The 14,393-nt window shown below is 30.7% G+C and overlaps 1 protein-coding gene across 2 annotated transcripts in view; it reads right to left on the bottom strand.

Annotated features, from left to right (window-relative positions):
• Positions 1-1,586: 1,586 nt before the first annotated feature.
• The window catches only part of LOC107452576 (uncharacterized), a 50,665-nt gene continuing 37,858 nt past the window's right edge, over positions 1,587-14,393 (bottom strand). For both annotated transcript variants that reach the window (XM_016069077.5, XM_016069076.5), the window contains exons 3-4: positions 5,455-5,617; positions 1,587-1,775 (exon numbers count right to left, since the gene is read on the bottom strand). In XM_016069077.5, the coding sequence (XP_015924563.1) occupies positions 5,478-5,617 (140 nt within the window). In that variant the 3' untranslated portion in view covers positions 1,587-1,775; positions 5,455-5,477. The remainder of the gene's footprint in view (positions 1,776-5,454; positions 5,618-14,393) is intronic.

A 14,393-nucleotide genomic window follows, 5' to 3' on the forward strand; every position in this document is an offset into this window, starting at 1 on the left:
ATCTGGGAATAAAACAATGGAAGATGGGCAAAACTAAATGATCACCACCAGATCGTCACTTTATCAATAAACATGGATTTCTTATAATGTATATTCTTCATTTTAAACCTTATAATGATTTGAATGAAATGCATTATTCTTGAATCATTTTTGAAAAAGCGGCATTATTTCCCAATAGCATGATATTTTGACAAATCGGAACTTCTCGAGAACTTTTTAGATTTATATGGATTATGTTGTATAAACGAGACGGTTTTTGTTGTAAAGTGGTTTCTAGGTTGAGGTTATTCTATGTCAGGGGTCCCCAACCTTTTTGTACCTAAGAGCAAATACCAGAATATCGGTCGAATGGCGGGCACGACTTATTTTTTCAAGATAAATTTATAGTTGGTAGATATAGGAAATAATACACACTGCATATAATGCACAAAAAATTTAATTTTAAAAATTAATTTAACATATGAATATAATTATTATTAATATCCTTGAGTAAAATAAATTATTACGAAATTGCTTACAAAACATACAAAGTATGAGTTCATATATGCAATTCGCGAGTGGTCAGCTATATTTTGCTTTGTGCTTATATCTGTGGGGATGGAGGTCCTTTTCCTGGCGATTTCTATTTTGGTTGTGTTTATCATCCATATTGAAAAAGCAAAAAATATTTCATAACATTTTATGGGAAAATGGAAAACTGAAGTATTTTATCGTTGGGCACAAGCAGCGGGCGCACCTAAACCGATCGAAGGGCGCCATGGTGCCCGCGGGCATAGGGTTGGGGACCTATGTAAAAATCTTAATTATCAGGTGATACTAATACAGCCATATTTTTTTTGCGCAACTGAAACCGGTTTGCACTTGTTTACGTTCGTATATCAAATGGTTAAATTAGACGATATATAATATAAATTGCTGTATCAGTGGGTTAACATTGTAATGCAATACGTTGAAAATAAATACAAATAGAAAGTATATAAAAAGAAACTCTTGAATAAAAACCCATTACGTGTATGTTTAAACATAAAAGTATTGTGTATACACTCGTGCAAAACATGCAGCTATTAAAAAACTGCAGTGTGTCTAATGAAGTGGTCTAATTATAGTAATATAATACTTAATATGATAAATATTCTATATTTATAGAATATATCGTCTAATGTATCCTATTGTCGAATTTATGTTATCTCATTTAACCAATTGATACACTAACGTAAGCAAGTTCAAACAGTCGCGTAAAAAACAGTACATCTGCATATCATTATTACAATATAATACCTGATATAATAATTATTCTATAATATATCACCTAATTTAACCAATTGATGCACCAACGTAAACAAGTGCAAACAGTCACTTAAAAAGCAGTAAAGCTGTTATAGAGTATCACCTGATAAATTAAGATTTTGCATAGAATCTTTACAGTGCGTCTCATAATTTATGCCAAGTAACTGTAAATAATTACTAGTAAGAAACTTCCAGGAATATTATCATATTCAAAGCAGCACCCACAAATTTGCGTTTTATTTTTTCAACTTCATAAACACAGCTATTTGTAATGAGCTCTCATAAATAAGAAACAGTCCTTATGTAAACATCGTAAATTTTATTTAGTTTTTCATTTTACATTAATTGTGAATCATAAAAATCTGTTATCGTTGGGATTGAATCAATCATAACATTTTAACAGTCTCTTAAAAATCTAAAATGGCGGCGGCAGTCATTTCAGTCCTTCATTTATTTAAACTTTTTTCTGAAATCATTGCCGCAATCTCCTGTAAAAAGAATGAAAAAAAAAATTATTATTATTCATAGTCACACTATAAGACACACAGAATGGGTAGATATTTTGAGTTTCCTAAATTAATATTTCAAAGTGTAGAATCTGACAAATTATAAGCCACTAGATGGCATCTTATAATAAAAATGCTATTCAGAGCCACTAGATGGCGTCTTATATAATGTAAACAGAAGTCTTATATAATGTATTAAGAACCCAAAGAAGGCAAATGTATGCTTCATGTGTAATGTACTGAAATAAAATGTTTTGAAACGAAAGCTCACCTTTGAATTTTACCCAAAGTATCATTCACTTTTTGTCATAATCATAAATCATAAATTTCGTTTATCCAAAGATGAAGAAAAAAAATTATTTATTATTTAAATAAAAGTCTAGTTTTTAGTTCAGCTGAGATTTACTGATATGTTCCTTCTTTAAAACTAGTTTCTAAAAGAAGAATTTAGTGTTGCTCGAATCTGTTAAGAACTTTATTCTATCTCAGTGATTTAACTCATAACACAAGAAGTTGATGTCAAACTAATACGAAAGTTGAACACATATTCCATTCCATACAACCGAGAGTTTCATATAAAAAGTTTTAGTTCATTTACGTCAGCTGCACAATGGGCTATTGGCGACGGTCTGGGAAACATCCCTGAGTAGGATCCGAAAACATCATAATTTTGATTCTCTGCAGAGGGGATGGCACCCACGCTTCGGTAGCCAGCGATCTTCACGAAGTCGAGCACTTTAAGGTAGAGCAGTTTAACGAGGACCCATACCGCACACCCTCGGTCCCAACTCAGACTGTTCCAAGTTGCTGTTGGATTCTGGGACTGTATACTTTGTGCGATTACATATACCAGTGTTTCCCAAAGTGTGGTACGCGTACCCCAAGGGGAACGGGAACAATTTAGTGGGGGTACGCGTTCTTATTCGAAATATCTTGCAACAAACGAAAATTTCAAAAAATTTTATTTAAAAACAAAGGTAGTCATTAAAACTTAAAACTACGTATTTTTCTATTGGCTATCTTTAGCAGAGTTAACAGTTAATAATTAGTGGTGTGAACAGTTAGTTGTAGTTTTACACTTTTGTGCAATTTTTTAATAGTAATAAATACACTCATTTTTTTATGAGTGGTGCACAGAGTTACGAAAAATTTAGAAAGGGTACACAAAAGTCATACGTTTGGGAAACACTGACATACAGGATGGTTGCTGACTTTACATTGAAAAAAGAGTTTAAAAAAATGGGGCATCCATTCACTTGCGTTTGGAAAGTATCATTTTGTGTTATCTTTTGTTTCAAAAACTATCATACAAAGACTCACATTTTAACTTTTTTTTAATTTACCTAAGAAAACTCGAGATCACCCTATTAAATTACGTACTTAATTTACCCGAGATATAAGTTAAATATTTTTTACACATAAAAAAATTAAAAAATTCAACTTAATACTTGTGCATTATGTTTTGCTTTAGTTTCTTGTACTTATTAATGAAATAAAAAAATAGGTTGATTTTTTGAATTTTTTTTCTCCAAAAAATTGTTAATGGAAGTGGTTAAATGTAATTCACATAACATTGGCAAAAGTTATAGAATGAGTTCTGGAAATTAACATACTCACTTTATAGTTCAAGAATATATTTTAAAACAATACAGCCAAAACAAATAGAAATAAATTGTAAATAATGGCGTCTCACTTTACTCACTCTGCAATATTATGAAAAGATGTTTATCACAAGCATTATTACCCCCGAAGTCTTTTTTTTTCACACACTTATTTATTTTAGTATTTAAGTTGATAAATTATGAACATAAAGTGTAAATAAATGAAATTAAACTACATAAAATGCTTAATTTATAGAAAAAAAATTATTATTTAGATAGTTTTACATTGCAAAAGAGTTGTCTGTTTCACTTTCGCATGTAAAAACATTTCTACTGTATTTTGTCATAAGTTAAAAATTTCTACGTTTCAAAAAAAATATATTTTATGTTCTTATTATTTATTTTTTAGATTTTATTTATGTATAATGCATTTAAAAAAATAAATTATGAAGATTACATTTATTAAATATTCTGTTTTATAGGATTTAATTTACTTAAAATGCAATTTTATAAAATTGTGTATTTGCGCAAATTTTTTTTTTTAAATATAGATATTTGCGTGAAATCTGTTTCTATAAAATTATATTATATTTATGAGAAAAATAAATTTTTATTTAATTATATTTACGTGAAATTCGATTTCCTAAAAATTATGTTTTTATAAAATAAATTTTAAAAAATTTGTTAAAAATGTATTTTTGTCATATGCATATGAAATTTCTTTTGCGTGAAAAACATTGTTATCAAAATCTAGTTGTGTAAAATATTTATTTTAATGAAAATTCTATTTTAAATACGCGAATATTTATGTAAAAAATAAATTTTGACTAAAAAAATACACGTAAATGACATATAAAGAAACAAGTTTTTTCTTGTAAATGTATGCCCGAAATTAAAATATCTTAAATAAAAAAAAACAAAAAAAAATCACGCAACCTTCCTTATTATATTTAAAACAGCATCACTAAAATAGTAATTATTGGGAAAAGGATCTTATCAGTTGGAATTGATACCCGCTCTAAGAAATGATTAGAGAAAGAACACAATTAGGTGAGCTACTTCTCGTGAAAGTGTACAAAGAAAACAGTAATTAGAATTTTCCGCGATCTAGATAAGACTTCTATTTTTATAGATGCAGTTAATATATATTTATATTTTTGCAATATAAAGTTTTTTGTTTGAAGTATGGGATAGGAATTTTAAAGAATAATAAAAGAAATTTTAAAAATTACGTATTTTAATTCGAAGAAATTAAAAAGAATAAAGTGAAAAGAGATTATTGTTTGAAAAACGAAAAAACGCGTTGTTTTCAAAAAATGGGGGATTAACAATGCATCCAACTTCTTTTCTTTAGTCTGCCTGAATATTTTATATTTTATTTTATGATTTTCTTTTTAGTTTTGTGTGTGAGTTTAGTAAAGTCATAAAATCATCGGAATTTTGATTTGTTTGCACTTTTTAATTTGTTTGGATATCAGTGGCTGTCAAAATTTGATCTCTCGAGCCTAAATGCTGAAAGTAGCCTAAATTCCTGACAGACGATTTATTCCGATGAATGATATAACGGAGCGGTTCTTCTTGTAGCGGTAAAAGAAATGATCGAAACATGTATTGTTATCCAGGAAAATGTCAAGGGGAAAAATATGAATAAAATTTAATGAAAAAAAAACACTTTTACAACTGTACTTACTAAAGTTGCTGAATGCAAAACTATGAATTAACAGATAAACAAGTGTATCCATTTTCTTTTTGGCATAGAGTAGAGTTGGACATAAAAAATGAAATAGTCTGCTTTTTCTACCCAAATCTTGATACAGCAGATTAATCTACTTTTATTGATATTGAGACGAAAAGAGAGTCTTAAAAATGTAAATAAGTGGACATTGCCTTAAATTTCTGATGCAATTAGTTACTCATCAAGTAACAATCATTATTGATAATTAAAGTTATCGGGAGCAGTTACGGTATATCATGAATATTAGAGGTAATGATATTTATTTGGGTAAAGTAAAAATAATATGAATTATTTAAACAGGTTACATCGCCTGATTGACACTCACTTGAGAGGAGGAGAGAGGGGAGTTCAGCAAAGGGAATGACATTGTACTGGATGCAGGACACCCTGTGTAATGCACTTCCTCATGCAGTCCGGACCCCTTTTTCGGAAATCAATTTGTAGCCTCCAAGGGAACATACCTCCATCTGGTTCTTCTTTATAAGATGCTACAACAAAACACAATAAAACTCACCTTAAATGAGAAATAATGTAATTTTAGTAAGGTCCATATTCTTTGCAAATGAAATAGGTGTCTCGAGCGATTTCTACACTCTCCTCACTTTTCCCCTCTCCATAACGGAAAATCTTATACTCACGGTCGTACGCTACTGTGAAAAGTACAAATGCACGAGACACTTATTTAATTTCCAAACAGTATAAACTATTCTAAAACCAACTCATTTAGAATAAACTCTCTCTATTAAGACTAGGATTATCCCTCTGTTGAGGCTTGAGTTCGAGATTAGTTAGATAGTTTGAGTTTCCTGTGCTGGCAATATCTTATTGTTTTTATATTCTTTTTATGTAAATAAAAGTTAAGTTTTCAGTTTGTTCTACGTGACTTTCAGTCTGATTTGCTCTCAACAAAGTCCAATATTTGGTGCCGAAATAACTCGGTAAGTCATACTGAACTTGTTAAAATTACTTTCGTCAAAAATCTGAATTGGAATGGCTACCGGTATTGAAAAACTTGGTACTCGGACGAGCACTTCTTGACGAGGAAAGTCTGTCCACTGCCCTCATTGGAATAGAAGCCGCTCTGAACAGCCGACCTTTGGTATACGAAGATGGAAAAGATGACAGTTCTACAGCCTTAACACCAAGCCATTTCTTGACAGGACGAGAACTAACGGCCATTCCATCCAGCCCAAATAACAACACAAAGATAAGAAAAATCTACAAGCAGCAGCAGGACTTACTCGACTGCTTTTGGAAATAATGGTCTAAGGAATATTTGCTTCAATTGCGGTCATTTCATCAAGTTCGTAATCAGGACAATATCATTAACATCCGAATTGGCGATATTGTACTTCTACAAGAAGATGTCCGACCACGTCACATGTGGAAGAAAGCTAGAGTGGTGAGCTTGCATGAAGGACGAGATGGAAAAATAAGATCCTGTGAGCTGAGAGTTAATGGTCACAATATAACCCGTTCGGTAGCTCTGGTCATCTCCCTCGAGGTCGACCAGGGTGGGGAGGATGTTGAGGTTTGAGTTCGAGATTAGTTAGATAGTTTGAGTTTCCTGTGCTGGCAACATTTTATTGTTTTCATATTCTTTTTATGTAAATAAAAGTTAAGTTTTCAGTTTGTTCTACGTGACTTTCAGTCTGATTTGCTCTCAACAAAGTCCAATACCCTCTTCTATGTCATCTATAGAATATTGTCTGCCTACCGATCTCTTTTATTCGTCATCCTCTTTATTATGAATTATTCTGAAGGCTTTATTTCACTTATAGTCATATTTTAGAGATTTTGAGAAATACTTTAAACGAAATGCCTGTTTTTTTAAATAGTGTTAACATTTCTCGATAGGTTTTGAAACGTTTATTTAAATTGAATCATTATTATTTTTATTACAATTCTAAAAATAGACATTAAAAGATGATCATTCTAATATTGTTTTCAAAAGATATTTAAATGGGTCCTCGTGTATTGCTTCGGGTTGGGGGGGGACAGTAGTTTTATTTTTTTCCAATTCGTACCATTTTCCTAGGGAAAGGCTTTGATGGGTAGACGGGGGTTCATGAAATTCCCGTGTATTGAATGATGCAATAACCCATAACATAACCTACTGATATTATCTGGTTCAGGTCAAAATTACGAATGAATGCGTCCTTTCTATTATCCGTAGATACTGAAAAACACACAATCTGCCTTAATTTCTCATATCAGGCTTATTGGTATACGCAATCCATTATTGAGGTAACAAGTGTCTTCCTACAAAAATACTGTCTTAGCTACTGATGCGAATATCGATTTTTATTAAATGAATGCTTTTAAATTTAGTAATAGTAAAAAAAAGATATTTTGAAAATCCTATCTTTTAATGTCTATACATTACTTTATCTCGCTCCATTAACACTGGAAAGACGGAAAATTAGAATATACCCAAAAGTAGTATATTGCCCAGTATATTGTAGTATATTAGTATATTGCCCAAAAGCAGTCAAAATGACTGGATTGTGAATGCGTAAATAAATTTGTTTAAAATTAATTTTTAACATTTTTTGTATTATTTACAGTTATATAACAAGTTATTAGTAAATATTAACCATAAAAAAATTATATGTTGTACAAAAAGTCACAAAATTCTAAGAAATTGTGTCATTATGTACATCATTGTTTTTCTAATTGAAATCAAAAGCAGTCAAAATGACTTCCTTAGACAATCTAGTGTTAAAAAGGTCTACAATTTGATCGAAGAACCGAAATTTTGAAAAAATCATTAAAATAGAATAGCGAAATAAGTGAGCGATGGCTTTTGAGGAATGCTTTCTAAAAAAAGAATGAAAAAAATTTTAACACCTCTGAAATATTTAGGATACATCGACCGAATGTAATATTCTTCTTATAAAAGTTTTTATTTCCCTCCAAATGTCTGATTTGTCAAACGCAAATCGTGTCTAAGAAGCATGTTTGTTTGTGGCGGGAAGATATTTTGGCTGAAATGAAAATAATGCGCAAATAAATATTTAACAACATGCATTATTCCATGTGCTGTAAAATCATAGCTGATTGTGCAGTTGCTTTTTCTATATTAATTTTTTCTCCTTATCAAACAATATGTTTACCATCATGTTGGAACCTCTAATAGGGTTAAATTTGCTGAAACCTTAATAAATTATTAAAGTGAGCAATGTTTCCATTTAAGTTGTTAACACAGTAGCAGACTTAGAGGTACAAATCTTGAAGAAGATTAAAATTTTATTTCCGCGAAGATTTTAGAAGGAAAAAACCTTGGAGAAAATAAATTGCAAACATTACGACTTTTTTAAAAATTGGGTAAAACTCATAAATCATTTGAATGATTTTGTTCAAATTTTGCATTTTGTCATTTGAAGTCTTTAAAATTATGCGAAAAATTTATATGCTCTATTTAAAATTCTATCGAATATTCCATCGGAAATTTTTTTTAAGCATTTATTGGTTTAAATTAATAATAAATTAATTAATACAAATAATTATTAACAGTTATCTGCCCAGATTTGTATTTGGATAAACTAATTTCATCATTGTGAGCAAGTATTTTTCGATTCATTGAAAACTTTTTGAGCCAAAATCAACAATAATTCTGAGATTGTGGTTCACCTCCTCCCGTAAGAGAAAGTAATTTTTTGAATGCTCTAATTAATTAAAGTCGAAATATTTTTAAATTCCTATCATCAGATCAAAACTTATGCACATACCCTCATTGCCATAAATATTATTGCAACGGATCCTCTATAGTTTATCAACCAACTGTGAGAACTACCCCCCGCCACAAAGCCCTCTGCTGCTATGGAAACAAGCAATTAGGGTAGCTTCTCTTCACTCTAGGACTAACACAGATTGAAGAAAAAGATTCCCTTTCTCTGGTGGACCAGACAGGGCCAAAACCCCTACTTGAAATAGTTACTATAGTCACGGCCAGACGAATGGGGAGTGTGGGGGGTGATAGTAAATATCAATAATGTCCACCTTCATCTAAGTAAAGGAACCCCACCATAAAATCAAGTCAACATGCCTTATATACTAGTGAATTGGAATCGCATTTTTGTTGTGGTGGATACACTACAGTACTCCCTAACCAGAATTATATATGTGATAGAATTTGATGAATGGGATACCACTAGTGGATTCATTGCTGTTTTTGAGAGAAGCCGGGAGAGCTGTATTAAGATCACCTTCCCTTTGAACGCTGATCGTGAGAGCTGTATTAAGTTCACGGTCGTGGTCACTCCTGTGTTGCCCTTAGCAGTCGAGTGAATACGTTGTACTTTATGTGTGATCGAGACTGAGTAGCAACAGCACGAGGAGGTGGATAATGTCGCAGTCACAAGTAGCAAGTCAACTGTTCAATGTGGATCTTACCTTCCATCGAAGTAGGTGTGTTCAAATCGTAGCGGGCGTTTCTACCAAGGTAGGCGTATTCATATCACATCCGGGACACCAATGTGGGGGGGGGGGGTAACAGACCCTGTCAACTGTCATTTATGTAAAGGTACCCCATAAAAGAATCGAGAAAACGTGTCTACTGTGAATTGAAATTATATTTTTGTAGTGGTAGACACACTACGGGCAGTTTTAAGACAAACCATAGCGATTAGCATACAATTGATTCCTATGGTTGCTGTAAAAACACGGCTCCATCGAGATAGACTCGTTCGGTGAGAAATCTGGGACCGAGCTCTGCCTAGTTGAATTCCAGCCATGAAGGATGTCACGGGGGGTGATCACAGCAGTTGTCCAAATTAATTCATCGGTCGCAGTCCAGCATGTACAATCATCCTGTACTGATCCATTCTTAGCAAAGCCAGTCTTACTTAAGATTCGACAGTCTCCATTCTTTTGTATTAAATGTCGTTTCATGTGTCTTATGGCAACAGAAGATGATTTGAATGAAAGCGAGTGCATAGTTAAAAATATTAGTATGTAGGCAGGTTATTTGCATAGATTGCAAGGAGACTCATTTTCTTAAGTGGACACTAACTCAATAAAATTTTTTAGTGTATCGCATCTTCTACACACAAAAGTAGTGTGGACAGCCATGGCGCAGTTCTTTTGCACTACTTGGTAGCCCATTTTTTATCCAGAAATATTAAAATTTATGATGACAGAAAGATACATAAGAGTCCGTAAAATTATTTTCACGATAAAAAGTAAGAATCATAGAGTACCCATATGCACTCATTCTTAAAGTAAAATTAGTTTGTAAACCAAGCAGATACTCAGCACAGAGAATATTAAGACAAACACTAGATTGCCTAAGGAAGTCATTTTGACTGCTTTTTAATTTCAATTAGAAAAACAATGATGTATAACAATGACACAATTTCTTAGAATTTTGTACAACATATAATTTTTAATTGTTAATATTTACTAATAACTTGTTATATAACTATAAATAATCTAAAAAATATTACAAACTAGGAGGGTTCGCCCCCTGCTTGCTGGCGCTCACCAACCCCCGGAACTGCTTTCACAGTTCATTTCGGATTGCTTCGCAATCCAATGCTCGCTTTTCTCGCTCATTGGATACGTTCTTAACGTCTAGTTTTTGTATACTTTTTTGAATACTGAAATTCCGAAAACTTTTCACTGTAGAAAATTCTAAACCTGTACATTTCAATATTAATTTGAAATTGCAAACAGTTCACATATTTTTCTTAATCACACTATTCTAAATTTCAGTTGTTGAGAAAAGTAACTGTTGTAAGTTTTGTTTTAAAGTCTTTGCCACCAGAGGGCTAAAGCCATGTGTTGTAAAACAATATGAAATAGTAGTCTGCCACTGAACGCCGGATGTAAAGCATCGGCTTTGATGAAGATAGCTTTGTATTTTTAATTCTCTGAAGGGCGCCACCTTAATAATATGGAATTTGTAAAATAAATGTATATATTTTTGATTGTTGATGAAGCCCATCATTTTGTGTTTTCATCAGTGTTCAGAAGCAGAACAACTATAAGTTTTTTATTTTATCACAAAAAAATAAAATGTTTAAAAAACAAAGAAAAGAGTAAGAAAATGAGTATAGTCATAGAAAAAGTTAAAATTATAATATAGTATTTGTCAGTTAAAATAAAACTTTTTGTTTAAGTCATTGCTAACAATTCAAATTTCTCCGAGGCAATTCTAAAGTATAAATTAAGGTAGTATTGTTAAATTGAAACACAATATTTTTAGTTTTGATGTCAACAATACAATTCAATTTTTCACAAAAACGATTGTTTCCATTGTTAAGTTCAATGTCAACAATTCAAATTTTTCTGAGGCAACTCTTAACCTCTAAATATTATTTTTTTTATGTACACATTTCTAAATGTCAGTATTCAACCACAAAACAACTTAAAGTCCTCAAATTTAGCATGAAGTTGTAAAATGTACTGATAGAGGGTCATAGCAATAATGAAAGTAGAAGTAAACTTAGTACTGTAAAATTAAAACAATATTTTTAATCAATGAGCCAAGTTCTTCAAGAAGCAGTTGTAGAAGTAGGTTGTTTATTCAAAACTTTTTATCGAATTTCTTTAAGAACACAATTGTTAATTTGGGCATTTGGCGATACAACACTTTTAGAATTGAAGGATTTGTTACGTCAAGCGCTCAGGTATCATAATTTTGATCTAGTTGCGCTTCTATGTCATTTTGATTTATGTTGCTAAGTTAACTTTCAAAAAATTCTATGGCTGGCAACAGCATTTTTATTTTTTAAGTTGTTTATTTTTATTTCTTTTAGAATTCGTCATTTTTTTAGCGAAATGTTTTTTAACCTAACAGAATTCTTTGCCGACTGTTTTCTCTATGAATGAAGAAAATAAAGTAAATATTTAACTGTTGTGAAAAGAATTTTATTTAGTTGTACAAAGTACTTCAGCCAAAATTTGGGAGCCACGTAAGAAAATTATATATATTGGATCAGAAACACATCATTAAAAGGCAGAATGCTTTGGTGTTTTCAAAACAAAGCAAACGTTGCCACCGGCGGAAAAGAAATACAACCAAAATTTGGGAGCCACGTAAGAGAATTATATATAATAGATTAATTTTAAACAAATTTCTTTACGCATTACTTATTCTTTTACAATCCAGTCATTTTGACTGCTTTTGGGGCATTATAGGTATTTACTAAGTTTCAGTCTTTCTAGTGTTAAATAAGACTCAACAGATTATGCGGTATAAAGTCATTTAATACAATTCATAAAGATTAAAATATAATTATGAACACACTTGTCTTAACGGCTTTGTTTTGTCGATATATATACTTATGGAACCATTTTTTTTTACTGAACACAAGATACTAAAATCTTGTAAAATGTGGATTTATTCATTTTGTTAGTATAGTTAGGAAGAGCAAGCATTAAAACTGTGGTTGATTTTAAAAAATAATAGTAATAAAACGAAGCAATAAATTACAAACACTGTGTTACGTAGTTATATTCATCAAATAAAACAAATTGTATTAAAATCAATTTATAGCTTTCGAAAAAAATTAAGTTAGAATTTCGTCCCTCTATACGGAAAAAATACGGTCTCTATTAAGATCTTTTAAGTAAACTAACCCAGGAAGTTTTATCCTTGGTATACTAATAAAATGTAATATAATCAAATAAAGTTTCTCTATTTGGTTGTTTTTGTTAAAGAGAAGCTTAAGGATTTATTTTTAAAAAAAGTTTCAGGAATATTTGAATTCATTATTGCTAAATTTAGCTTCTTCGCCAAATACATTAGATAGGGAAGAAGATCGTTTTAATTTTGTGGATACAAAAATTAAGTTCTTTAATAAAGAATTCTTTAACTAGGCAAGATTTTTTTTCCATTGCGAAATAAGTAAATATACACTTTCTACCTACACTTTTAGATGTGACAAAAAAACTTAACTATTTAAATATTTTTTTAAAAATATTTTAGCTCTGTTCCTCAGTTTAACATTTGTGCACTTTTTAGAATTATGTATTTCTAAAAACAGAGAACCGTTGTAAAATAAATGAAATATTTTTGAATTATTATTAATTTTTTAACTATTATTAACTTTAATGTTATTTTATTAGTGTTCATAATAGGAATATTCTAGAACATTTTTCTATGAAAAGGAGTAATTTCGAAACAAATTTGGGCTCATGAATGAACTTTTTTTGAAGTATTTTATCTTTTAAAGTATTATGTTTTATAAAGTCCAATATAATACTTTATATAAGCGTTGTATGAAATATTATTTAAAATAATTTATAGTAAAGGACAGGCACTTCACACTATTTTTCATTTTTTGAAGAAATTCCTCGCAAAATTCGTCTTTTGAAAAATGAAGTTAATTCATAAGTTTAAAACTGCAACTTTTTAAAAGGTATGGTTTTTGAATTTTTCACAAAAATGTGAAGTTTGCTTCGGATAACGAAAAATAACATTTTGGCTAAAACAATCCACAAATTGAACCTTTATGTAAAAGATGGATTAGGATGATTTTCGTTCACTGTTGCAACACTCCCTAACGTTTGCGATTCCATGTTCTTATGAGATTTTATTCTTTTTGCAAGCTTGTATTGTATTTTTTCCACCCCTATGTATTGGAAGCTTTTAAAAACTTAAATAACGCAGCATCACGAAGTAGCATCTTAAATTTTTATCACTTAAAACTAATATTTAACATTACTTTTTTGCCACATAAGAACATGTAATCTAGCAATTTTCGCTTTGGAAGAAAATGTGTGAAATAATTTGTTGCATGAAAAATTTATTTTAATAGATCTGAAATTATTAAAGCTCAACAACATGAATAGTGTATACTAAATGCTCCATAAACGGACAATTTGAATTCTATAATGAAGAACCTTTGAAACAAAGACCGAATTTCAACACTGAAGAATATGATGCAAGCAAAACAACAGTCTATGTAGCATAATTGTGCTCTGATTTTTTACTGTCCATTTACTTTTCGTCGATTGTGCTCCGATTGCCTTCTAATTAAGGAAACATCACTGCATTTTTTTTTCTTTTTGGGGGTATTCTTTTTAAAGGAAAATTGGAATAATAAACGAACATGCTTTTAAGTCAGAAAAGGGTTAACTCGGTGCTATGAACAAAACAAAGCAACATGAAAAGAGCTAGAAAAAAAAAAAGATTTTTTCCAGATCTATGGTTAAAGCTTAAAAATAAGAAAAGAGCACAAGAAATGTGACAAAAACTGAATGATATTCTATTGTTTCAGTTCAACTATTATGAACCTTCTGCACACTTCATTCTTT

The sequence above is a fragment of the Parasteatoda tepidariorum genome, chromosome 2 (genome assembly GCF_982258835.1).
Source record: "Parasteatoda tepidariorum strain Cologne lab strain chromosome 2, Ptep-v5.0, whole genome shotgun sequence".
Taxonomy (NCBI): Eukaryota; Metazoa; Arthropoda; class Arachnida; order Araneae; family Theridiidae; genus Parasteatoda; species Parasteatoda tepidariorum.